This window comes from Orbicella faveolata, unplaced genomic scaffold, assembly GCF_042242905.1.
Source record: "Orbicella faveolata isolate gen_17 unplaced genomic scaffold, um_ofav_v1 contig_47, whole genome shotgun sequence".
Classification (NCBI taxonomy): Eukaryota; Metazoa; Cnidaria; class Anthozoa; order Scleractinia; family Merulinidae; genus Orbicella; species Orbicella faveolata.
In genome coordinates this window covers 5,232,206-5,258,856 of record NW_028301577.1, presented here as the reverse complement: position 1 = coordinate 5,258,856, position 26,651 = coordinate 5,232,206, and the positions used below count along the sequence as shown (strand labels likewise).

Below are 26,651 nucleotides of genomic sequence, written 5' to 3'. Positions count from 1 at the left end.
GGATGTATAAAAACAGTACTCGCAACACAGCAAATTTTGAAAGTGGATTTTAAGGAGAGAACTTTCCCTATTTTCCACTACTAATTTTTTTCCATGTGTATCCCGTTGGTGGGTCGATTAGTGCGACCCTAACATGGTGAAGAAAGCCTGCACGAAAGATCGCGCGTAGCCTCCTTCAAGGAGTTTGGCACTCTTCCCTACCCACTGGGGGATGGACTGTCTCGTGACCCCGCTATGGTTTCGGGTGTCACGCAGGGGTCAATACCATTGATGAATTTGCATACCGTATTTGCACAGCGATGCAGTTGTGTTTGTGTTTTTCTTCGGTCCATCCAAGGTTTAGATTCTGCGGCTGCTGTGCTTAATAGCTTTATAGTTCCTGATTCAACTCAGCGAAAGATCTTCTTTCAAATTGTACTTGAAAGTTGTTAATTGAAATTGCCATTCATCTTGGACAACTTCGGCAGCGTACTCACAACTGGGAGCGGTTTATAATTATTTGCTGTCCGACCTGGAGTGCAACAGCTGTGAAGGCGAGGAAAAGACTTAAATCGAGTTCACTGCGGATTATACCTTTGTTTGGTTTTTCAATATATTACATGAAGGCATTCGGGGAGATTTTCCGCTGTCTGGATTAATATTGGCCCGGTGTATTGAGTTGTAACCATGAGGGTCACTTTCTGTAGTCCACCACTCCTGTTACTGTTCGCGATCACTTTCGAAGTATCGCTGCTTGCCGGGGGATCTTTAGATAACGATATTGTGAAGAATTGGTCTGCACATGTGGAGGGCTACCTTCTGAAACTCGCCGAAGAAGGCTTGAAAACTCGCGAGCTTCAGAAGTTGTACGACAGCGCGAATTACACAGTGGAGGAAAAGAGTGGATTTGATACAATCAACTCCGTAAAATCACGGCTTGGGAATTACTTTGTCAAAAAGGAAAATACGGCAAGGGTAGGTTGCATTTCTTTTTGGCCATTTAAGCTCTATTACAACATGTGAATGTTAATCTTTTATGCGGGCTCTTTTCAATCTTTTGGTTGTGAATCCTTAGAGCGTGCAAGATTTTCACGTCACGAAGAGTAAACTAACAAAGATAATCGTGACCTTGCCTTTGTTTAATTGTGACTTTTATTTTGACTGTTGATGCGCTCAAAGGGTTTTGTTATTTTTCCTCCGATAGGTTATTATTTTTTGCAATCTATATTATTTGTTGGGTCTTCCCATATTTTCTTAAATTAAATTACTTGCCCTGCAGGAAATTAAAGTTTATTACTTGTTGTGAATTATCCAGACAAGTGACTTGAGAATTGGGTGAGATGTCAAGCAAAGAAAGATAAATTAAAATTTCCTGCCAAGATTACTTTACACCACAATAATTGGAGCTTTTAGTGAGACAAAACAAAATTTGTTAGTCAAAAGTTTAGATAAAAACTAAACAGACCCAATGAAATGTACCCCATAAATAACATTCTACAGTTATTCCTTCCAAGATTCTGAGAGAAATACTGTAATTTAGGCAAAAAAAAGAAAAAGAAAAGAAAGAAAAGGAAAACAAAAACTAGTGGAAATAAACACCTCAAAATACTATAATTTTTTCGACCTTTCAGAAATACGCATCTCATGTCTCAAATATACTGTAAAGTGTATTTAAAAATTTCAGGAAAACTGTAGGTTTGATATACAGTATGGCCAAATTATAGACACTTTTTATCTATAAAATGTAAGATAATTATTCTCTAAAACTACTTGCAGGAAGATAAATTTTCTTGCAATTATACCAGATACATAATTTGACTCCCCTCTGACTCCTCTCCCTTGTAAAAAAATATCTTTTAAATCCAATCTTCAACCTTGTACCCAGAGTGTAAGAGATTAGATAGAGCTAAGATAACTTCATTTATATATGGTTTTTCCATCAGTCAACAAAGTTACTGGACTATCTACCTATCTGCCTAACTACAATAAAAATTAGACAAAAAGAAAAGCTGCTTTTCATGGAGGCAGTGTCTAAAAATTTACTTAAAATTAATATATTACTTTAAACTGTTTGTTCCTCTCAAACATCAGTCTGGAATGAGTGACAATAGGAAATTTGGAATGGAATTCCAAAAATATAGGACTTCTGGTTGAATTGCACAAGGAAGTCATTTAATTGAGTCTCTGCTCATTTTAATTGTCTTTAGAACCAATGAAAATCTAGCCTGTACAAAGTCTCTTGAGAGTCACCCATCTTGTCAAGCTTGCACAATGAGAAATGAAGATTCATGGAATGAGATTGTTTAACCCCATGTGGCACTGCTTGAGTCCATACTAGCCAGGGCAGGGGCGGATCTGGGGGAAGGGTGCAGGGTGCACACACCCCCCCCCCCCCCCACTTAAAATGAAGCCTTCTTCTTAGTATTTGCTTTTAAAATTTGTTTACCGCACCAGTCAGTTACGCCATTCCTTAGTGGTGCACCCCCTCCCAAGAAAAATCCTGGATCCACCCCTGCAGGGTCATACGAGTCTTGCTTAAATATAAGACTTACATCAGCTCAGGGCAGGAAAAAACGCAGGTCCGATTCCCCAGGGCAAGTACATTTTGCTCTTGGGCAAGTGAAAATAGAAGTTCAATGGCCTGGTGGGCAAGTGAAATTTGCCTCTGTAGTCTTGTGAGTCTGAGCAAAAATGTCAGCTTGATAAATGATGATTTCCAGTCAGAAGCTATTTCAAAACTTACGACTGCAAGATTATAAGCAACCATGAGGTTGAAAGCATGGATTAGTTAGGAATCAAAGCATACTTTGTTCACGTTTGTCCTCTGATTTCCATACTGGCTGCCATGGCGACAAGTGATATTTTAGTGGGGGCAAGTGAAAACTGAAATTTACTGGCCCACTGGGCAAATGGATTTCAACTTTTTTTTCCTGCCCTGCAGCTGCATCTACGCTTGAACACAACATGACAAAACATGCAATAACACAAGTATGGATGAAATTTCAAACTAGGAGTTCTTTGGTTTGGGATACTGCTGTTTTCGCCCCTGTACACACACACTTGCATTTGTATCAATCATTTTGTCAACTTGAGTAAATGTCATGTGTACCAACTGTGTTGTACTTTGAGTATGAAAGATTTTTATGAAAATACTTAATATCTTTCTCCTTTTTAAAATCATATTAGAAAGTTGCTGAGGCAGTGGCTAAATTTCATGATGAGTTTTACACCAATAAAACTTTACAAGAAATGGCCAAAGTTTCCACACTGCACCAGCTTGGGTTACAACATTATACAGACTCAGATTTATTAGATACTTTACCCAAAGACTTGGAGTTCAACACGTAAGTAAAGTAACTGTTATATCCAGTTGAACCCTGTTTAAAAGGATGGTTCAATGTATCTGTATAGTGTATTGGCGGAGCGGTTGGCTCATAGTAAGAGGAAATGTTTGAGCTACAGTGTATATGTAGGGCATGAATTCACAGTCATTTATAATGAGGCAAAAGTCCATATTAAGCTTGCATGGGTCCATAAAGAGGAAACTTGCTAATGGTACAGTGAAACTGGAATCAAGCAGACCTCATATAATTAATCAGAGACCCTGTATTAAGTTGACACCAGCTTAAGGAAATCCAAAACTTTACTTTCCTTCACTGAGGGATCCCAGCCCTGACCATCCCCCTCAATATTTTTATGGCCCACATCTCCTTTCTTGAGAAGACAGTGTCCACCATAACCCCACCTCCCCTTTTCCAGCAATAAAAGACCCATCTTTACTTTGGATATGAACTTTTGAGTACATGCACTGTGCCTTTGTGGAGGCACAGTTGCTTCATGGGTAGTGCACTGACTGCAAATTGAGTGGTATCGGTTTGAGCCCTGGCTGGAGACATTGTGTTGTGTTCTTGGACAAGACACTTACCGTAAATCTTCGAATTAGTGCCCAGGGCACTTATTTCAAATTTAGGAGAAGACAGGGGACACTTATTCGAGAGGGGCGCTTATTTGAGCAGGGGGAGGGCGCTTGACGTGATCATTTTTTTTAATACACCATCTGTGCGTTAACACCAACATAAGCTGTTTATTGACATAAAAAGCTGATCCTAAAGTTTAAATTGGGGCACCGTTAGTACTTAACGTGTTCAACGTGTTCACTAAACGTGTTCACAAACTGAAACAATGTAGAAATCTAATACTACATGACAAAAACTATACATCCTTTGTTGTCTCATTACTCATCCTCAAAATGGGGGGAGGGGAGGGGGGCGCTTATATCAAATTTTGGCCGATAGAAGGGGCACTTAATTGGGGGGGGGGGGCTAATTCGAGGATTTACGGTAACTCTCGCAGTGCCTCTTTCCATCCAGGAAAGATGGGGCGCTTATTTGAGCAGGGGGAGGGCGCTTGACGTGATCATTTTTTTTAATACACCATCTGTGCGTTAACACCAACATAAGCTGTTTATTGACATAAAAAGCTGATCCTAAAGTTTAAATTGGGGCACCGTTAGTACTTAACGTGTTCAATGTGTTCACAAACTGAAACAATGTAGAAATCTAATACTACATGACAAAAACTATACATCCTTTGTTGTCTCATTACTCATCCTCAAAATGGGGGGAGGGGAGGGGGGCGCTTATATCAAATTTTGGCCGATAGAAGGGGCACGTAATTGGGGGGGGGGGGGGCTAATTTGAGGATTTACGGTAACTCTCGCAGTGCCTCTTTCCATCCAGGAAAGATGGGGCGCTTATTTGAGCAGGGGGAGGGCGCTTGACGTGATCATTTTTTTTAATACACCATCTGTGCGTTAACACCAACATAAGCTGTTTATTGACATAAAAAGCTGATCCTAAAGTTTAAATTGGGGCACCGTTAGTACTTAACGTGTTCAACGTGTTCACTAAACGTGTTCACAAACTGAAACAATGTAGAAATCTAATACTACATGACAAAAACTATACATCCTTTGTTGTCTCATTACTCATCCTCAAAATGGGGGGAGGGGAGGGGGGCGCTTATATCAAATTTTGGCCGATAGAAGGGGCACTTAATTGGGGGGGGGGGGGGGGGCTAATTCGAGGATTTACGGTAACTCTCGCAGTGCCTCTTTCCATCCAGGCCTACGTGTAGGTGTACAAATGGGTAATAGCAAATTTAGTGCTGGGTTTAACCCTTTGATGAACTACATGTGCCATCCCATCCAGGAAGGAGTAGAAACATTTCTAGTCACTTCATGCTACAGGAAGCGGGATAAGCTCTGGCCTTATGGGGCCACTTGGCTTATAAGCAGACTTAACCTTCTTTTTTGCAGTATGTGCCTTTGGCTCTGCCAGTACTGATGGCTTTCAGATTGATATGACTAGCGACTACGTACCTTTAGTTAGTCATTTAAATTCTGTGTCATGTTCTGTCTTTTTTTTAAATGCATGTTCTCCTCTAACACACAGGTTGTTCAAGCAGAAAGTCAGTATAAGTAAGAGTTCTGTGAAGATCTCTGATCAGGTTGACAGGAATAACCCGAAGTTAATTGAAGCTGTCTTTTGGTCATCTCTGCTGGATAATGTGTTCAAGGAGAATTTAGAGAATGATCCAGAGCTTAGGTATGTTATTACTCACTTGATTGATCAGATTTACTACATAACAAGTACATCTAATCTGCAATGTGCAGGTCCAGAAAATATCCATACTCCTCCCACATAAGGGATTGTAATTTCCGGGGGTGGAGGTTCTGTAAGACCAAAACATTTACAGAAATGTATGAAGCTTTATTTGAATTTCCAGAGGGGTGGGATGGGTCTCAGAAAAAGTCCCTTCTGTGGGTAAGGTATGGATATGTTCTGAAAAGTTTACATAATGCACAAGAATCAAGCTTGAAAATGAGAGTTAGCAGTGGCACGTCTAGGAAATGGCTATCCATCCACTGTTTCTGAATCAAATTAGAAGTAAGAGATGTTGGTTTTTGTTGACAACTTTCAGCAAGTTTTGAACATGACTGTAATCCTTACAATACAAATAATTATTACCTAAGCAAAACACGAGTTATATAATTATACATCTTACTTTGATTTGCTTTTTGCTAGGTGGCAGAATTTTGGTTCAATCGAGGGTTTCCTCAGAGTGTACCCAAGCCGTGAATGGTCCTTAAATTTTGCTGGCTTCCACATTGACTATGATCCCAGGCTGAGGCCCTGGTATATTGGTGCCACATCAGGCCCTAAAGACATTGTCATCATTCTGGACTGCAGCTTGTCAATGGAAGGAAAGAAATTCCACATGGCAAAACAAGTGGCCAAGACAGTCTTGAATACACTGACAAAGCAAGACTTTGTCAATGTCATATGTGGCCATGAGAGCCACTGGGATGAAGTTGGGAAGTGAGTGTTTTAACATTACAATGTTAAATATACAAGTCTTTTGTTATTGTTAGTAATGCTTCGATTTAAACCTGACCAATTCAATACTGGTGCTATAAAGTTTGGAATGACATGGAGAGCACTTGTTAGCGACAGGTTGATATTGTCAGTAATTGTAAGTTACTTATCCCAGAACACCTTTGAAGCTGCTCTTAAACATTTGTTTTGCTAATGGACTTGATATAGGAACACGCCACGTCGTTGTGGAGTTTTTCCTGCAAAAAATGTACTCATACAGGAAACATAGCCTCCCAATGCAGACGCTGTTAGGGCTCGTCACGCGTTCCTCCCCACGAACTTCCCGACGTTCGTGGGGAAGGAACGCGTGACGAGCCCTAAGAGCGTCTGCGTAGCGGGCTAGGGGAAACACGAATCCTGAGAAAATTAGTGACGTGTACATTTGAGTTCTGAAATTTTGCGACAAATTCTGCATATTTTCAGTTGAGTTTGCTGGTCAAATACGAGGATTGATGTGCTGAAGGAAATGGTCACGAGACATTTGTCTGTAAGACCCTATTTAACATGGCTTAGGAAAAACTTAGTCACTAAGAGCACACATCAGGATATAGTGGAAAACTCTTCAATGACTGCTTGATCGACAAAGATATGTATGGGTATTGTCTAATTCTTTTGTATGTTAATGAACTTCAGGTGGTTTGAGTATAAAACTGAAGTGCTTAGCTGTCAGCAGAACCGGCTTGTACCAGCATCCACTTCTCACAGGAAGGACTTGATTGAAAAGATTGATAACCTGAAGGCTGGAGGAACAAGTGAACTCAAGTAAGATCCTTGATTGAAATAGTGATTTCCTTTACTGATTGTCATAGATTTCTTGTTACCGGTATGATAGTTCAGAGAATGTTATGATCCATCAAGGCAACGTACCCTAGCTTCTCTTTATCCTCCTTCTTGACTAAGTATAGCTGTGAGAAAATAGGTGCTGGAGTCTTGATCACTCTTGGGTTTTCAGTTTGATCTGACAACTTATAAAGAGCTCTTGGAACGACTTTCAGAGAATAGAATCAGAAGATCTGAGTAAGACTACGACTGCTGACTACAATGACCAAAATTTGAACACAATGTTTCGGGGAAATACTTTGTAACTACAGTTCAACCCCTATTAAACGGCCACTCTCGGGAAATGGATAGTGGCCACTTAAAAGGGGTTGGCCGCTTAATAGAGGTAAAAACAATACAAAAGCGCTTCGATTACTGGCCGCCTAATGGGGGTGGCCGTTTAATAGGTGGCCGCTTAAAAGGGGCTGGACTGTAGTATGAAAATTTATATCTCAGATCTTTCTTTCTTGCCTGGTTTGGCATGGCGCCCTTGAATGTTGCAAATACTTTTGGGCAGGCGTTAAAACTGCTGCACAGGTTGTTGCTGAAGTAAATTTAGCAGTTATTGAAACCTCTTCAACGTTTTGTGACATGTTGCACCGTGTGTCCAGGCAGGCTTTTGGACAACCGCATATGGCGTAATTCTTTTAAAGTTGGTTTCCACTGGCGCATAAGCATACTGGTAGGCATAAGCAACGTACCAAGGTGCAGTAAGGTACAGTTAGGTAGCGTCTTTTGCTAAGAAATGCTTACATGCTTGTGAAAACGAGCCCTAACTATGTCTTACTTTGCCCAAACCTCGAGAAATCGGTGTGGACTGCAGGCTTTCATGGCTAACAAGATGGAACGCACACGAATTTTCACTTGTATTCTTGCTTTGTTATTTCACAGAAAAGCGTTCAAGTTGGCTTTTGAACTCCTTCAAGGAGGTGCCAGAACCGGCTGTCAGAGTATCATCGTGTTTGCTACAGATGGAGTGGACAATGATGGGGACCCTGTGCGCTGTGGCCCAGGATCCTACACCAGAAGTGGTTACGTGCCAGGGAAGACCTGCAAATATGACTGGAATGACGTGTGGAATGAAGTGACGGCCAGAAACAGATACATGAATCCCAGGGTGAGTTATAAAATCGTTGTTTTCAAGTATTTCAAGACCTATAATCAAGCAAATCCATTTGGATCGAAAAATCTGCGCGAAAGTTTGTCCTCGGACATTGCAATGTATCTGTTTGGCAGCCAGAGAACAGTTCACCAATACTCTCCTCCGCAGACACTGTTTTGACTTGTTACGCGTAGGAATGTGTGGCGAAGCGTAGAACGCTGGTTATGATACGAGAGCAAAGAGCTGGGCAGATCAACTAAATTCATATACAGGGAGCCGAAGAAATTGAGGTAGAGTGCAAGCAACCCTCCCAAACAAACCCACCCACAAACCGAATGAAAATTTCTTTCCTGGAGACGCTGCTTATAGAATTCTGGGAGCATTTCGAAAATACAAGAAAAAGGTGGTTCCGACCCCCTTCCCTCTTCCCCCCACTAAAACCGCCCCTGGAGAGGGATTTTCAGGGAGTGAAGGGACACGATAACTTCTGTGTCTGTCTGGTGGTAGAGTATGTGGTGACGACAGGCCGGTGAACCTTTCGGCAATTGCCAATTTATTTTGTTTACCAAGTCCGGTTGTGCAAAGCTGGTATAGCTGATCCAAGAGTAGCGTAGAATTCGAAATCAGTATTGATAGAGCGGTTTTCACTTTTGTGTTGAAAAGTAATTGGTTTTGCATTGCTACGTTCCGCGATTGGTTTAAAAAACTCGCGCCACTCTGTAAGACTATCCAATCAGAAGGGAAGCCGAGGCCAATCGTGACTCGCTCGCACTCGTTTTCCCGCGCTTCGCGTCGGCTACATGTAATTACTTGGAGTTTTGATTGGTTCACTGGATTGTCTGTGCCCTTTGTGATTGGCCAGAGTGATTACAGCTCTGAGATGCCGTGAAAAACGTCAGCAATTCTAAATCTAAATTTATTACAAACAAGCTGCTTTCACTTTTCCCCTTGACGGAACTCAACTGTGTTTTTTTTTTAATTGAACATGGTCGCTGATTTTCGTTTTCAGGCTCGAATCTTCTCGTACCTTACCGCGGATGATGGTGAAGAATTACCAGGAAAGCTGTCTTGCGACAACCAGGGCTATATGAAGAAATTAACTGATGAAGAAAACATCATCTCTCAGATGCAGGATTACTACAGTTTCTTAGCGTCCAATACAATCAGTATCAGCAATCTCACGTGGACTTCTCCCTACCTGGACGCGTCGGGCCTGGGACTCATGGTCACTGTAGCCATGCCTGTTATCAGCAAAGTCACGAACAAGTAAGTCACGTTGGTTGTGATCGCGTGATTCTCGCGGGGTTGAAATGTTTGGAACGAGTACTGCCACAAGAGCAAACTTATTTGTTTTGACGAATGGCTAACGTTCCAAGTGTCAGCCTCGTAAACTTGCTACTAACGGTGGTTAATTAACCTTTATCAACTGCAAGTTGATTAATAGTTAAGTATTTCACCTGCCCACCAAAGCAACCCAACAGTTTCTGCAGTGACTACCGGTGTAATACCTTTGTTCAAGCTAGGCTAAGATTGGCTTGTCGCGGTCACGCTTGGTAACAGTTCACTTGGCCATCCTTAGTTCGCGCTGTGTCACAGTTGTCCAGGTCACACCTGGTCAGGTCACGCTAGACAAGGCACTTTGTTTGACACTTTTTCGTTTCTGTTTGTCTTTCTGTTCTGTAAATACAGTCGCCACCAACGCTCACCAGCACTTTGGCTTTTGAGCGACGAGAAGTGTTTGTATTTGTAAGCTGTATTGCATTTCTTGCGTTTGAAACCATCGTTTTGAATTTTTTTTTTTTCGATTCCAAGACAAGTTTCCTTTGACTATCGGTCAGAATTGTTAAAAATATAATAGCGTGACAGTGTGTGACATATCGTGACCCTTGACAGAACCTGCTAAAATGGTGATACTATCAACATAACGCCTGCAAAATTCTGTAGCTCATAGTAAGCTGGGTGGGCACTTGTGATCTAGTCCAAACAAGCCTATTAAAAAACATCAATCTTTTATTCTTTAGGACAATAGGCGTGGTTGGTATTGACGCCACCTTGGAGGAAATTGAGAACATCTTGTTAAACGACCAGTGGGGTTCTGTGTACGCTTTCCTGGTGAATGAAGGAGGAGAGACAATCTTTCACCCGCTGCTGCGACCTAGTACCGAGGTGAGAAAATCACCACTTGACCCTTCAAGTCTTATGTTCAAGATCTAAATTGTCCCTAATGTTTTGTACGAATTCTCTGTAATTCTTGTTGGAAGTTTTGACATTGAGTCAGGCCGTCCCTATTCGGACATGGTGAGCTTCTTTATTTTCACAATCCCCTTTCTGGAATACCTAGTAAACAAGTCCTCGAGAAGCAGCAAGCTTATTCGTTTACAGTTAAGAAATGGCATAACTAACCATAGTTAACTCAGCTTGTATGACAAAAAATGTATTTTTATGGTAATCTCTTATCCTTACATATTCGATGAATATTCAGATCTCTTTTTGCAGTGGGATCGAAAGTTCCCTAATTTTATCAACTGTAAAAAGGTTAAGTCTGCACACAAGCCAAGTGGCCCATCAGGGCAGCGCTTATCTCCGATTCTGTAGCATGAAGCGACTACAACAACAACAACAACAACAACAACAACAACAACAACAACAACAACAACAACAACAACAACAACACACTTTATTACCAAAATAGAAAAATCCTTAGTTACAGGAATGGTAACTGAAACAGAAAGTTAGGTAAATCAGCCAGAATAACTTAAACGCTAATCCAGCTGAGTGAAATTAAATAGTATCTAGGAGTATTTTTTTAAAGACTTAGATGGATGGGACGCTAGGCATTGCAGGGCTACCCCCAGGATTAAATTAGCCGGTACCCATTTATACACCTGAGTGGAGAGAGACACTGTGAGAGTAAAGTGTCTTGCCCAAGAACACAACACAATGTCCCCAGCGGGGGCTTGATCTCGGACCACTCGATCCGGAGGCGAGCACACTAACCATGAGACCATCACGCTACCGTAGCAGAACCAAAACAGTTCTTGTGTACAATGCATGTGCAGTCAATTTATTGTCTCATTAAAACTTGACTGAAGTTGTAAGATATTGCTTTTTTTCTCGTATACGTTTTTATGAGAACTTCTGGTTGATCACATCTCCTTTTTGCAGTCAGATGTTAAGTTCTGTACTATTACTACAATATAACTACGTGTATAACAGTACCGCAGCTGCAATAATTCTAGTGTACAAGACACAGTCAATTTGTTTTCTGATTTAAACTCATTTAGCTTTCATTCGGGAGAGAAAATGCCGTTTCTCATTAATCCATCCTCGTTTAAGTTTCCGAAGAGCTACCGAGTCTTCTCATCCAACAGCGTGATCATTCCGAACATTGTGACGTCGAATTGTCGTCGTGAGGACATCCCTGCCTTGAACCACGGGCTCATTAGATTTAATCAAAGATGTGTGGTCACATGACATCTGAAACGAGAACAGCCTGGACGTGACGTCATGTAAAAAACGACAGGGCCTGGAACCAGGAACAAACTCGCTAGGACCGTCGCCTCGAGGTTACTGCTAGTAGCGATGCACTATATTTCCGGTGCTAAACTGTTTGAAGAACTGCAGCTATGTCTTTGCGTCTGTTTCTCTGGTCTGTGCTTCGCGGATAAGGTGAAGTACTCTTCAGTATTTCTCGTAAGTCGTTTAGTTGTCGTTCATTGACCGAGAAACAGAACGCCTGCATACTAGCCGAGGATATGCTGGGATGATGACTGGGATGATGAAATCAGTGGAGAGAAGATGAAAAAAAAAAAAAAAAAAAAAATTGCACATACGATACAAAAAGATATATGGGCTATTGACCAAGCGTGAGGTCAAGATGGCTGGATATCGGCCAAGTTCTTTTCTGCGTGCTTTTAAATGTCCATAAGCCCGCAAAAAAGGAACGAGGCCAATATCCAGCCACCTTGACCGAACAAGCTTGGTTGAAACAGATTTTTTTCATCAGGTGTATCCGGTGAACATAAAAGGTGTTAATTCCTATGCGAAACAGAGGACTATTTAAAGGAGCTACGTCACAGTTTGCGCATCTTGAAAAGTTCAGCCTGAATTTTTCAATTTTGTCGTTTTTAATGGGAGTCAATCTTGTCCATCCTTAACCATTCTTGTTCCTTTATGTTATATTATTAAAGTATATTATTATTAGTTAACTGCTGTTTTCATCTTTCCTTCAATTTAAAGGTAATTCTGTACGCGGCCAAAATGACTAAAAATACCGTGACTGAGCTGCGTTAACTGTGTCTTACCTTTGAACTTTTAAAGGAAGCACGCGATCGTCCAGTCTCCCCTTACATCGGCACGTAAAAATCATCTTTAGCACTTGACGATATTGTTTCCGCGTTAAAACGTACATAAAGGGATCAGCGATGAAATTCAGCATCAGAAAGGAACACACGAGGAGATCCGCAGAGCTGTTGCGCCAGTCGTAGAACGCGTTGCCAATGAGACGGACCTGAAAAGCAAAGACCGCATTCAACCAATCAAAACTCGCGTTAGAAATCCTGCGACGGTGGTAAGCGCGGGAAATTTCACGATTGGTTTTGGTTTTGCACCTGATTGGCTAAAAAAACCCGGAAGTTTGCTGTCACTGGTTGGACCATCTTGCACGAGGATTTTGAACCAATAGTAGAGCTCGGGAAACGAAAAATCGAAGGGATTTGACAGTCAGTTTAAAACTGAACTGCAGTGCGGCAACAACTGAAAATTGAAACAATGTTGCGTTTAACGCTTTTAGTCCCATTCTTGATACATCAATTCTCGTAACTGCTTTGATACATTTCTTTTAATGTCACTTTTAAGAAATTGGCTTCATATCTAGACAGTATCATCTAATTGACGATTTTCTTTATTCTCATCACGTCTGCTTGACAATGTGTCGGTAATGGTGGGAGAAACCAAATGTTGAACGTTGGCAGAAATGAAAGCGGTGCAAACTGATCTCGTATATCGCCGCTTTTCATGGTTGACTTTAATGGTTTTAAGAGTGTGTCCAGGGGAGAACCGGGCAGGAGGTGATGCAACTCGAATTACCGATTTCCCCTTATACCGATACCCCTTATACCCTTATACCCTTATGCCGTTATACCCTTTATACCCTTATACCCTTATACCCTTTATACCCCTTATACCCCTTATACCCTTATACCCTTATACCCCTTATACCCCTTATACCCTTATACCCCTTATACCCCTTATACCCTTATACCCCTTATACCCCTTATACTCTTATACCCCTTATACCCTGATACCCTTATACCCCTTATACCCCTTATACTCTTATACCCCTTATACCCTTATACCCCTTATACCCTGATACCCTTATACCCCTTATACCCCTTATACCCCTTATACCCTTATACCCCTTATACTCTTATACCCCTTATACCCTTATACCCCTTATACCCCTTATACCCCTTATACCCTTATACCCCTTATACCCCTTATACCCCCTTATACCCCTTATACCCTTATACCCTTTATACTCTTATACCCCTTATACCCCTTATACTCCTTATACCCTTATCCCTTATACCCCTTATACCCTAAACCCTTTTACCCCTTGTACCCCTTATACCTTTAAACCCTTATACCCCTTATACCCCTTATACCCCTTATACCCCTTATACCCTCATACCCTTGTACCCTTAAACCTTCATACCCTTATGCCCTTAAACCCTTATACCCTTATACGCTTAAACCCTTATACCCATTTCATATGGCAAATATCCGCAGTCAGCGACAGCAAATACACATCATTCTAACGTGGATAGTGAGAACTATTACTAATGGTATCAAAAACGCCATAAAATGTTTGGGGAGTTGAATGTTGTTTCTGTGCTGGCGTACTGTTTACGGTATTTGGCCATTTCATGAACATTCGATCACCGAAACACAAAAAAGCCGTTTTGCTGCCGTAACATAACTCGAATTCACCAAGAAATATCTAGCTAAGCATTTTCTTAAAATCTTCTCCAAAATTTTTTTCAAGATTCGGAAAAAGGAAGTAGAGGAAGTAGTTAGTAGAGGGGAATTTGTCCCCCCTACTATGGCTCTCGCTATCCACGTTAAAACGATTTGTAATTGCAGTTGCTGATATGCACCTTACTTCATATGGCTCTTGTTGTCGTAGAAACACTTAAGCAACGACAGTTAATAAATAAGCAGAAATAGGTGTCAAATAACCATTTTTGCCGGGGTCCCCCTAACCTGGAGGGAATAAAACATTTTGACCTTTTACTTTGCCATAACCATTCACTCACCAGAGTTAACATTTGCGCCAAGTTTGAGGGAAATCGGTGATTTGAGCTGTATCGCCTCCTGCCTGGTTCTGCGTGGTTTTCTCATGGACACGTTCTCAAACAAAGTAGACGTATGTCGATGAGTCTGCAGCTTTTTTTTCTTTCACACCATCTTACGCGAAAACTGACAGCGTCTCACGGTTAACATGGTTGCTCAAGTTTCAAACATTCAATTGTCTTAAACCGCTAGAAATTTAACTTTGGTGCGAATTGCGCGCAATTTTTGTGTTGTTAACTGTAATGGATGTTTCTCTGTTCCAGTTTTTCTGTTTCCGTTTCTTTCTTTTTTTTTTTAAGGTCCTTGATGTTTTTTGTTTTAGAAAACTAATTTAATGCGTGCAAGGTGTTTGCCATTAGAGAGACTTCCACAGGTGTAAAGTGTCAAGCCTCTCAGGAAATAACTTGCGTTTCAGTTAACCTTACACTTGAAAGCCTCAAAACGTGTTAGTTAATCTGTAATAATGTTTAAAAAAAATCGTAAATGACTCATTTATGTCTGGCTCCGGAATTGACTGCCTTTGAAAAGATATCCAGAACGTGCAAGGCTGCAGAAAAATATCAATTATGTTCATTAGCTTTTAGCTTTCGATATTGAAACAATTCTATCGATGGTGACCAAAGCGATGATAAAAGATTTTACGTGGAATATCGACTGAGAATTGTATTACGGACGAAAAGAGTTTCCGCTTTTTGACTTTCTTAGCTTCTCTATTTGCCGAACATCAGACAGACATCTTTCGGCTTAGTCAATTTTGGAGTTATCAAATTCACAATAATGTAAATTAATAGTTCACTGCACAATAGTCAGGAGTGTAAATAACAGGAGCAAAGTGATGCCTGCTAGTTTCATGACACGCCGCATTATCAATCGTGGAAAAACTAATACAGTTTTGCTTCTGGTGATATTTTTTATCAGATTTCGGTTAAAGTGATAATTAAAAGCAATAATAACTGGAGTTGATCGCCCAGAAAGCTTTAATCCTGAATTTAATGGTAAATACTTTGAAGGTTTCGTAGCGATGTATATATTTTTTACCGGATTTCGCGGTTTTTTGACAAGTTAAAGTTGAAGTCATTTAGCGTCTTGATTAGGTACAATCTTTCGCTAAAAAGACATGAAGCTATAACATTGAGCAGTTAGTTCTTACCATAAAGGGAATCCACCCAAATAGATAAACTACGGAAATTAAGACCATCGTTCTTGAAAACTGTGTCTCCGTGTCGTCTCGCTCGGTGTTTCTCGCCTGTGCCATTTGTTGTGCTCCAGGCAGAATCATGTTCGTAACAGAAACTCGTCTTTGCTTACTTCTGAACAACTCCCAAATGACCGTGATGTTGCAAACTAGAACGACCATAGCCGGTAGGCCGCCAAGAACTGCGTAGAAGACACAGAAAGCCCTGTCCAAGGCATTCTGAGGGAACCAGTTCACAGTACAAAATGAACCGCTTAAATTTCGCACGAAGCTTCCGAATGATAAAATCGGGAAAAATGAGATGAGGAAAGAGGCTGCTATTGCTCCTAAAATGAGAAGCTTTGCTTTGTTCACAGTCATCGTTTTGCGGTGGAAAAACGGTTTCGTTACCGCTATACAACGATCTACCGCCATGGATGTAGCTAAAAAAGCCGAGCAAAGGGTCGCAAACAAAAAGACAAACCCTTGGAAATCGCAAAGTCTTTTTCCACCAATCCATTCCCCTTTGATGTAGAACAACCACGAAGGCAACGAGAAAAAACTGAGTGATAGAAGATCGACGCAAGACAGCCCCAGCACAAAGACATTCGGGCTAAGTGGTTGCATCTTCAAAAGCCTGGCTGAGGCGAGAACAGCGAAGCCATTAGCCACAATACCGGTCACCGACATGATGTATAAAACAATTCCTTCTCCAGTCATCCGAGAGTCATCGTTTGTCATTCTGCTTCAGTTTAACAGAATGTCTTTCCGTCAAGTATCGTTTCCCGGTCCATCATAGTTAGCTACATTCTGCTCCTTGATTTTCTTTCATGAGTTGAAAAGCGGATCTTTATAATGTATTGACTGTTTCAATTTATCTTTCTTGGTAATCTAATATTTCTTGTGGAATTCGGATTGGCTAAAGCCCGCTCGCCCTTGCGTTTTTTCCTTGACTTTGAAAAGCGCTTTTAACCCAGTCTGGCGTCACATCCTCTTGATCAGAGTGTATTAAATTTTTCATTGACTTGCTAACCAGTTGGAAATTTATTCTTTACGCCGACGTAATTTACATAAGTTGAAACTCGAGGGGTTTTTTTTTGTTTAGTCCTTCCTTATTATGCGCCCGGGGCAACCGTCTTGACGGCAATTGTTTCTACTTTTTCCACTTACGTACTTTGTTGCGGTAAAATTTGCAAATGGTATCCTCGGGATGGTATATGGAGCTATTCAACTTTAGGGAAATTTATGGTATCATGGTTAAAAAAATTGATTATACACGACTTTAGTATTGTGTCATTGGTGTTACGAATCAGGAAATTAAAGATCCTTGGAACGGGTAACTACGGCAAATAAAGTACTGTAGGAGATATTAAGAACGGAATTAGCGGGATGCCTTTTCGCTAGTGAGTGTGTTTTATACCTCAACCAAATTATCTCTATTCAATTTAAAATAATTCGATTTAGTGGAGCGGCGCTGTTTGTTTTGGGCAATCCACTCGAGCTATGTTTACGAGTTAATGAATTTCTATTCAATTTCCTTTCATAGTTTTTTCCACGTTGTTTTGAATGATTAATTTAAAGGCGTAAAAGCAATTCGCTATTCATCAATTATATTTTGACGCTGCTTTGAAATCTCCAACGCTTTGCCTTGTGCGGTTTAAGTAGCTTTTGTGGAAGAGGTGAGATCTCAATTGACGTGCTCAAAACAAATTCATTTTGTGCTTATTAGAATGCACACAGCTGCCTGTATCAAAACAAACAAGAGCAATTGTATACATATCCCCGTATTTTGAGCTTATGTTTGTTCCTTCTCTATCGACTGCCGAGTCTACAAATTGAAAAAAACATCCCAGCGAAATATCATTCTGCAACGTAATGGAAACAAAAAGAACCATATGAAAGAGCTGCTCAACAGCCTCCATTTCAGTTTCATCCACTGACAAACTGAAGTTAGAGATGGCATCTATCTACCGTAGTGACACTGGCAAAGGAAGTAATTTATCAAGCCTTTCAACCTGTCTTTTTTGTTTTTGACTGTTTGTATTTTTATTTTTGGAGTTATTAGCGTCATTGTTTCCCGCGAAATATATACTTCCGTTACCCCGCCAAGCATGCAACGCACATTTAACATCAAGCCTTGCCTCAGTTTTGGTTTGAGGAATTTGAAACCTATGAATCGCATGATGGGAATAGATACCTAAGGGTTTAAAAAGTAGTTTTTGTTCAGAGTGAGGGAGAATTAACAGCGAGGAAATTTTGAAACGTGCAGTGTCCGGTTTGATAGTGTTTCTTACCTGAGAAAAATTGTTGAAGTTACAAATCAATTATGGGCTCGCTTGAGGTGACAAATTTCCCGGTCTTCAAATTAGGTCAACCCTGTTTTCTAATCATCCCAACTTTCTTAAAGACGCCATACTAGGCGCTTATTTAATAAGCGTATCTCCGCAATGGATTATTTTTGGCTACAGGATATGATGTGGAATATGATATGGAAGTTAGTTCCATGTCTTGTGCAAGAGAACGAGAGATATTTCAGTTGATGCAGGATTCAGTTATCACATAACCCACAAAAAACCCGCTTTGAAATTTCTTGAAAGATACGGAAGATGTTGTATGTTGGATAAGCCAAGTGGAGAAATATCTTACTCATGTAAATTGATTAACAACTATCATCAGGTGACATTACCGTTTGTCAACCGTTGTTAAACCTCCGTGTTCACCTGATTCTGGATGTTGGTAGCGCGTGTCTATTGACTCATATTTGCCTGTGGCGAGGTCAGGGGACGGACGGAGATCGTAAAGAAAATGACCCTGTGGTCACTGCCAACAAACGACCTCTCGAACGCCATTCTATCAAAAAAAAATAGTAAAAATTCCTATGATGTCAAGACAGTCACCGTTTCAGTCAAACCACGCTCACAAAAGACCTCTTTTGGGAAAAAGGAAAACGAAAGATGGAAAACTTAAACTTTGAACAGCGTGGCATGGTGGTGTCGTCCATTTACACGTGGGTTCTTTTCCTTAGCATGCGTTGAGACTTGTCCTGTTGCTCTTGTTCCACGAGCATGGCAGACGCCGTTTAATGAAATATGTAGACGTCGTCACTCAGGCGAAGTTTGATTCTTCGCTACGTGTTACATTACACTAGTGATATATTCCTGATCTTATCACATATTCGGGCAAGTAGTAAGGTTTGAAAATTGAGGAAAATAAATGATTATTTGATTATTTCGGAGAACTTGTCGATTTGAAGGGAAAGTCTGCCGAAGATATTATACGCGATGTGAGATAAACAGTGGGAAGAATAATGATATTGATTAACTTTTGCAGCTCTGATTAACAAAATATTAGTGTAACTATAAGCGTTCTATCACAAATGCCGTTCTCTTATTGGCTACGCTACTTATCATGTATTCTCTTGTAGATAGTGAGTAGTGTATGCTAGTAGCTTAGTAGTGTGCGGTGGTTAACAAAATGGTGGCCGCTTCTTTGCGTTTTCGAAGTGTCTCTGAAGACGATTTAGATAAAGTTTTGACGACGCAAGCCAACTAAAAAGTAGCGTGGTGAGAAGCGAAAAGCGAGCGTAAAATGTCCTGGCGGCAGTCCCTTCTTCACTGTTCTTCTTCCATGATCTGACTCCTCGTGGTCTATAAAGCTACTCATATTAGAGTTGCATGTTGTATTCTGACTGGTTGTGTTGTGTTTTTCTACCAGCTCGTAGATGATCCAATCTTCATTCCAATAAGCACCCTTGAACAACGCAACGGCAAACCAGTGAAGTTCAACTCGGTCGCCAAGGCCATGATGGATGGCGAAACAGGCTCTCTTAGGATCGAAGAAGCCATCAGGAGCATTCCAAAGGGAGATTTTCAGGATGGCGTGATGCTTGTCACGCTACCTTCCACTTATTACTACACGTCAATCAAAGACTCCGAGTATGTGTTTGCTTTCAACCTCGCAGACTCGGATAAAAATTACCGCAGACCAGCATCGCCGCCACCCGGATCGCAAATCCCTGCTAGTTACTACGCTAACATCGAGTCTTACAACTCCTCTGAAGTAAAGCGGGTAAGAAACAAAATACACAGATGAGTTATTTGGAGGTGAAAATGGAGTTTTCTCTGAACGTTTTGCACAATTCAATAAGTGTTCGTATTCTCTGACCGCTTAATCTGTAGTTATCTCAAGCTTTATTAACCACTTTTCACGGGGTCAATAACTGTTTTATCTCTCACTCCAGGTGTTCGGTGACCTGTATACAGACCTTAATGTACAGTACAATTTGTCTTTTTACCCCGATCTTCCCGTGACGTTTAACGCTTCCACAGTGATGCTGGGCCCGAAGACCTACTGCCATCCCAACACCTTTCTGTTCCGAGAAAACAACAGTGATATCACGATTGAGGCGCATCGATTCCTGAACGGAAAAGGCGATAATATTGGTTGCCCTCAAGGGCGATTTCGGACCTCTGTCAGGTAAACAGTCTCTTACCCACACCTCTGTGTAAGAGTACAGTGGAACCCCGTTAATCCGGTCACCAACGACCACAAAAATCTAGCCCTATTAATGGGGTGGCTGTATTGATGAGGTTCTTTTACCAAGAAAATGATTGACTGAGCTTTTGTTTGGAGCAGAATAAAGTGGCCGTAATAACGAGGTGGTCCTAAGGTGGGGTTCCACTGTTTTGTAAACGAATTTTTTCGAGATTTTGCCGACAATGGAAATGTCGCCGAAATTTCGGAAACCTCCGATGTCTATGGTCGGTCCCTGTTGTTCACACATATAGCGATTTCTTATTGAAAAGGTTATTTAAATCGTGACCTAATTAATAATGAAATTCCATTTGTCTTAAATATTCATTCTGGCGTGCGACTGGTCTATGCTCGTCACGTAACGCCACTAAGCAATCCCACAGTTTTCAAAAGTTGCCTTTTTCACTCACTTGGTCAGGTGCTGCCTCAAACAAAATGTTAAATTTCAACATGATAGCACGATTTCTGCACTTTAAGAGAGTTACTCCTTGTTTGATCGTTTGGGCACAAATTTGGAGACTTGGTAGTAAAATATTTCAAGGATAAGAAACACAGTAAGCTCCATTTGGCTTTCAAATAGACCAATTTCGATATATTGAAATTCAGCCTAAAACAACAGACCTCAGCACGAGGCTCTGGGGAATAAATACAGAGTTTGTGGGGTTTATTCCCCAGAGCCTCGTTCTGAGGTCTATTGTGTTAGGCTGAATTTTAATATATCGAAATTGGTCTATTGTCAAGTGAGATTTGTTCTTGGGTATCATCGCCTGCTCCTCGAAGATCACAGTTTCCCTCGATCTTCTCTTTCAGAAACTGTTCGCTTGTCCAGCAGGTTAAAGACCTCTGACAAATATCCGCGCATGTTTTGGTGGCAAATAGAAGTTATTGGAATGACTGATGCATAATGTTTAGTTGCTGATGCTTTGTTGTTATAGACCTGATGTAGAGATCACGTCGTTGATAGAGGACATTTGGAAGAATAATCGTTCGAGCGAGATTTTGAAGGACGTACCCTGGACGTACATAGGGACACGGAGTGGCGTCTTCCGCTCTTACCCAGGCCACCGCTCTCGAAGGAACTTCGATCCAACCAAGTAAGAATCACTCAAGAGTTGAATGCATGTCTTTGCTATTCTTACATCTTTTGTTGGTTTGCTTTTACTGTAAGACGTTTTTAAGAGTAGCTTGTCCATTTAGATTGAATTACCGAAACTACGGCACCAACTATATCGCAGCGTTCGTTTTGCAAACGGTGACATAAAACGAAAGCGAAGTATTTGTTCATTTGCACTGATTAATAGCTAAAGGTTTCCAAAGTGTAACCAGGTTGCAAGAAGGTACATTAGAGCGCCCTGGTGTAACTGAACCTTTTGTAGGTGAGGTTACATTAAATGTACAGAAATCCTGACTCACTTGAAAACACCACAAACCATTGGTCATCTGACTGTCCGCGATTTGCGGTTACCAGCTAAAAAGTGGATCTAGATATCTGTATGAAAGTGCCAAAAACGTGTAGAGTGGAAACCGTAGAGCACATCATCTCGACATTTTAATACTTTGTTGTTGTTGTTGTTGTTTTAATTTTTTCCTTTCAGGCGTCCGTGGTATCATCGTGCTCTTGTGAACCCAGCTAAAGCAGCAGTGTCGAACGCATACATGGATGCTAATGGAATTGGAAAAGTGATCACCATTTCAGAAGCTGTTTTCCAGGCTCTTCCTAAAGTCACGTCCAATATCAGTTGTGGAAGCCTGGAAAATCTTCTGGGAGGATGCCCTTGTACTAGGTATGGCGTGTATAAAAGTTTAATACCTTACTGTTCTGCATAACATGGTCTCGCTTGGTCACAGTACAGATATGTTACACTATGTCACATAATCGCCATGCTACTTAGTGACACATGTCATTGCGTCACTTTACGTCATACTGTGTGTCATTATGTGTCATGTTCGACACTGCCTCTAACTTCGTCACACAGTCGCCCAGAGTGTCACGCATTGTGTTGCGTTGTGTCATTAGTGTATTGAAGTTATTCAAAGACGCAATCGCCTTCGGGTCTTCAAAAGAATTTGAACCTTATTGTTAACTTTCCCAACCGACTTACTCGGGAAGCGACTTAAACTGGAAACAATAAAAATAAATTTACTAAGCGGGTAAGATGTTATTTCCTCGTGAAAAAAGAATATATCACTGTCTCCGTTCTGACTACTAGCACCTGAATTGAGTTCTGTTCCTCTCTCTTTCGTCTTACTATTTCAGGCACGCTCAGTGTATTTCAGGCAAATGTCGTGTATACGCTGGAAATCGTTCCTTGTGTGCTGGGGATCGCGTGGAGGCAGTTACAGCTCTAGATATCTTGTACAATGACTTCCATCATCGGGTATACGGGCTTCTCAATAGCTCAGGGGAGGCCAAATCCTGTGGAATGAATTACACGTGCCCTGATGGCGAACATCTGTGTCAAACAAGGTATTGCTATTTCTCGATTAAAAGAAAAAAGGCTTTTCTGAATTATCAAAAAACAGTTTTCAATACATTACAGGAACCCGTTAGGAAGTGGGAATCACTGGTAACGATGGCCAGGATAGAAAATGAGTGACAGTATGAACAAACATGAAACATGATGCTACTCGGGTTTCTTGCAAACGAGATGTTGCGTTATATATTTAGTTTAAGTCGTACAAGTGTCCCTTACCCTTGTGTTTTTTCACGAAAATTTTATACCGACTTATCAGTAGAAAATCTGGAACAGTTTGCACTAACTTTGATTTTCCTTTCAGATGCTACTTAGTGGACAATTTGGCCAATTTGGTCACAGACCCAGACTTCCTCAGCGTTAGCACTACAGACGCGCGGGAATATGAACGAGTGAGCCTGGGACGAAAAGAGGGCGACATAATGAAACTGTTGATCACAAAGCATAAGTTCTTTGTTCCGAATCAACGGGTTGATTTCCAGGGAATATGCAGTGTGTCTCCCTATGCACCGAAAGTAAGTTGATAATCAACACTTGTCAGAACGGTCGAGGAGTTGATAACGAGACCACCGACAAATCCAGCGGGTGGTATTATGAAGAACATGAACCAGATTTCAAGATACTCTTTGAGGTTACAAAGCTTTAAACTATTCGTGGCAGCTGTATTTGTGTCGTTCAGGTTCCGCTGGGTACATTTCAGCATATCACGCCGTTGTGCTAGGTTCATGTTTAACTTTGACTAGGGAATTTGATGACTTCACGTTGCTCTGTTGCACAGGAAATAGTTAAGACACGTTGTTACATATCAAAACATTTTACGTACTTCTAAAGCCGTTATGGTTTTTAAACCTTTTGTTTTCCTTAAGTTGATAATCAACACTTATCAGAACGGTCGAGGAGTTGATAACGAGACCACCGACAAATCCAGCGGGTGGTATTATGAAGAACATGAACCAGATCTCAAGATACTCTTTGAAGTTACAAAGCTATAAACCCTTCGTGGCAACTGTATTTATGTCGTTAAGGTTCCGTTGGGTACATTTCAGCATTTTGCACCGTTGTGCTTGGTTCATGTTCAACTTTGACCAGGGAATTTGATAACTTCACGTTGCTGTTTTGCGCAGGAAATAGTTAAGACACGTTGTTACTTGTACCAAAACATTGTACGCGCTCTTAAAGCCGTCATGGTCTCTAAACCTTTCCTTCTTTTGGCGCCCTCAAACTTCGCCGCTCGATCGTTATTCTTTTGCTTCACATTCGTGTATTCGCGTTTGACTCTAGCAAAATAAAGAGACTGGTCGCAGTCTAGTTTAGCGAGGTTCTCGTTGCCTTGATTGCCATGATTTCCTAACTTTGAAGCTTTTTTTGACGACAGTGATAGATGGAAGTGGTTGGGGTCACGCACAGCAGTTTTCAATCGTTGTGTTGTGTGACGAGCCGTACATTGTTCTTGTAGGTGACACTAGAAGGTATCGTGAAGACCCCGGAGCAGGAAGATGATTACTACAAGAACAGAGGACCAATCCCGCCGTTTAGGAACGAGTATGGCTGCATTCAAGACGTTGTGGGGTACACTTCGGACGATTCGGTCCTTGGTAAGATTTATGTAATTCTGTGGGCGTGCTAAGCAGACAAATGATCAACAAGCGACCTTTTCCACACCTTGGGTAGTAAATGATCACTGGGGATCTGCTAGGACGACCTTACAAAATACTGGAAGGGAGTGACCTGCGATGGTCTGGTACCCTATTCAACGGGGTGAGGGGGAGTAGAAGTAGTCCTTAGTAGTTCTTAGTAGATTCAAAGCGCCTAGGCATCAAAAATAGTTTGTGTCAACCAAACTTAAAAAAGCGATTGACAAACCGTGTGGAAATATTTTTGAACAATTTCTAAACTGCCATAGCGTACTTTTATACTATGCTTATGTAAGGGGATCTGTGTAGATGAAAAGCAAGTGTGTGACTATTGATGCCGAAATTAAAAATCTGGTGCATTTCCTTTTAAGTGTTGCTGTTTGGTTTTCAGTATTGTGTGAAATCAAACTTGATAATCTGTTAAAGTGTTGAATTAAGATGACCTCAATCCTTCCTTTAAGGGCCCGATGGCATCATTGCTGACTCAGTGGATGGACCTTGTCGATCCGGGAACTTCTTTCTCTCAGCTCTCCCCAAGACCAATCTCTATCTGCTGGTGATAGAGAACTGGAATGAGTACCGACAGTCGTATTTCTACAACTTCAACTGCCACATCAGTAACAGAGTCTTCGACGCAGGCGCATTCCGCATCGTGAACGGCACATGCGCGCACATTGACACCCAAACAAGTCTCAAGAAGAAAGAGAAGTGTCCTGCTCTGAAAAACGTGCATATAAAGTGTAGTTACAATATAGCTACTGCTTTAACAATACCCAATCTTCTACAGCTCTTGGTGGCTACCTTAATTGTCATTTCGAAATGGAGATGATTTTTGTCAAGCTGAATTTATCGTTTTTTTCTATGAAAAATTAGTCTATTTTTGATTTTCAAATCTATGTTCAGATGAACGTTCAATATTGAGTTGACTGCTGGCTTTTTATAATGCGTTTAGTATGTGAATTGTTTCCAAAAGGGCTTAAATACATTTGTGTGCATTAAAAAATATATATATAACTTGTTTAGGAATACCAACCCAAAATTACATTTGACATGTCTAGTCAATTTCATATGGTTTTACTGCAAATTAGTCCAGGAGATGCCATAGTGTTATAGTGCACAAACCGATTTACATGTAGAAATTATTGGTTGATCATTCTAGAAAGGGGTGAGGGTTGCTTTCTAAGTCGGTAAGTTTTAAAGGAGTAATGCGGCGTTAAGCCATTGAAATCCAATGAATGTATGTTTATACATGTCAAGTGACTGCAAAATCAAATTCACTTCAGACTGCACTTCATCACAACACAACCCTTGGTTCGACAATTTTCGAGGTATTTAGTAAGTACAGTTTACTTTTGGCCAAGGTAAATCCATTTTAGTGTGTGTGATACTCCCATGCCTCCATCGTGTCATAGAGCCTTGGAGTTATATATATATATCTTTTTTTTTTCTCTGTGATTTCTTTGCAACTCCACATCGGCCAGCGTCGTGTCCGTTTGGTGTCATCTGTTGGTCTATTGCACAACCTAGCTACCTTCACCACTTTTTAATGTATTGATCAATTTAGCAATTATTTTGATGCAATCAGCATTGCTGTACACGCAAAAGTAGTAATGCTGGCGATCAAATGTATGATAAACATTTAGAGAATTGAACTTAAGACATTTCTTTCAAGATGAAGACTGGCAACAACAAGCCAAGCAACAAAGCCTGATTTGGGTTTTGACCAAATTTGGTATTGTTAGAACCCAGGTTCCTCTCATCTTGGCACTGTTCTTGCCATGCGAGAGCCATGTAGGCTTCTTATCTTGTACAAAGAAGATAGGGCTCTCTACCATCAAACAAGGACACATTAAAAGAATGAATCAGTGAAAATCAAGACCTTAAGCAACGGTTAACAATCGACTGTTGTGATGGATTTTGAACATGTATTTATGCAGAGTTAATATAATTTGTTACTTAATTTCAATTGAGATTCAGTCAGAGACTTTGTATGCGCTATAATGTATTCCAATTTATAAACTATCTGCAATCGAGCAATTTTGTACATCGCAATCATGGCAATAAATGTATAGAATCGAAGAACAAATTTTAATGCTTTTTGCTGTCGTAACGAGATTTATTCATTAAAACGCGGATGCAACCGGT

At 40.8% G+C, this 26,651-nt stretch overlaps 2 protein-coding genes across 2 annotated transcripts; one reads left to right on the top strand and one right to left on the bottom strand.

The window, feature by feature from the left end:
* The first annotated feature begins 257 nt into the window (after positions 1 to 257).
* Positions 258 to 26,651, top strand: LOC110047263 (voltage-dependent calcium channel subunit alpha-2/delta-3-like). The gene is made up of 16 exons (XM_020753011.2): positions 258 to 954; positions 3,166 to 3,323; positions 5,433 to 5,585; positions 6,066 to 6,359; positions 7,050 to 7,178; positions 8,127 to 8,352; positions 9,347 to 9,603; positions 10,359 to 10,503; positions 19,580 to 19,933; positions 20,106 to 20,341; positions 21,334 to 21,492; positions 21,994 to 22,182; positions 22,656 to 22,865; positions 23,177 to 23,387; positions 24,329 to 24,467; positions 24,968 to 26,651. The coding sequence occupies exons 1-16, from the start codon at positions 667 to 669 to the stop codon at positions 25,333 to 25,335; spliced, it is 3,516 nt and encodes a 1,171-aa protein (XP_020608670.2). The 5' UTR covers positions 258 to 666; the 3' UTR covers positions 25,336 to 26,651.
* LOC110047265 (prostacyclin receptor-like) lies at positions 10,995 to 17,112 on the bottom strand. Its single transcript, XM_020753013.2, has 3 exons — positions 15,842 to 17,112; positions 12,642 to 12,847; positions 10,995 to 12,107 (listed from the first exon to the last, which is right to left on the bottom strand). The coding sequence occupies exons 1-3, from the start codon at positions 16,604 to 16,606 to the stop codon at positions 11,939 to 11,941; spliced, it is 1,140 nt and encodes a 379-aa protein (XP_020608672.1). The 5' UTR covers positions 16,607 to 17,112; the 3' UTR covers positions 10,995 to 11,938.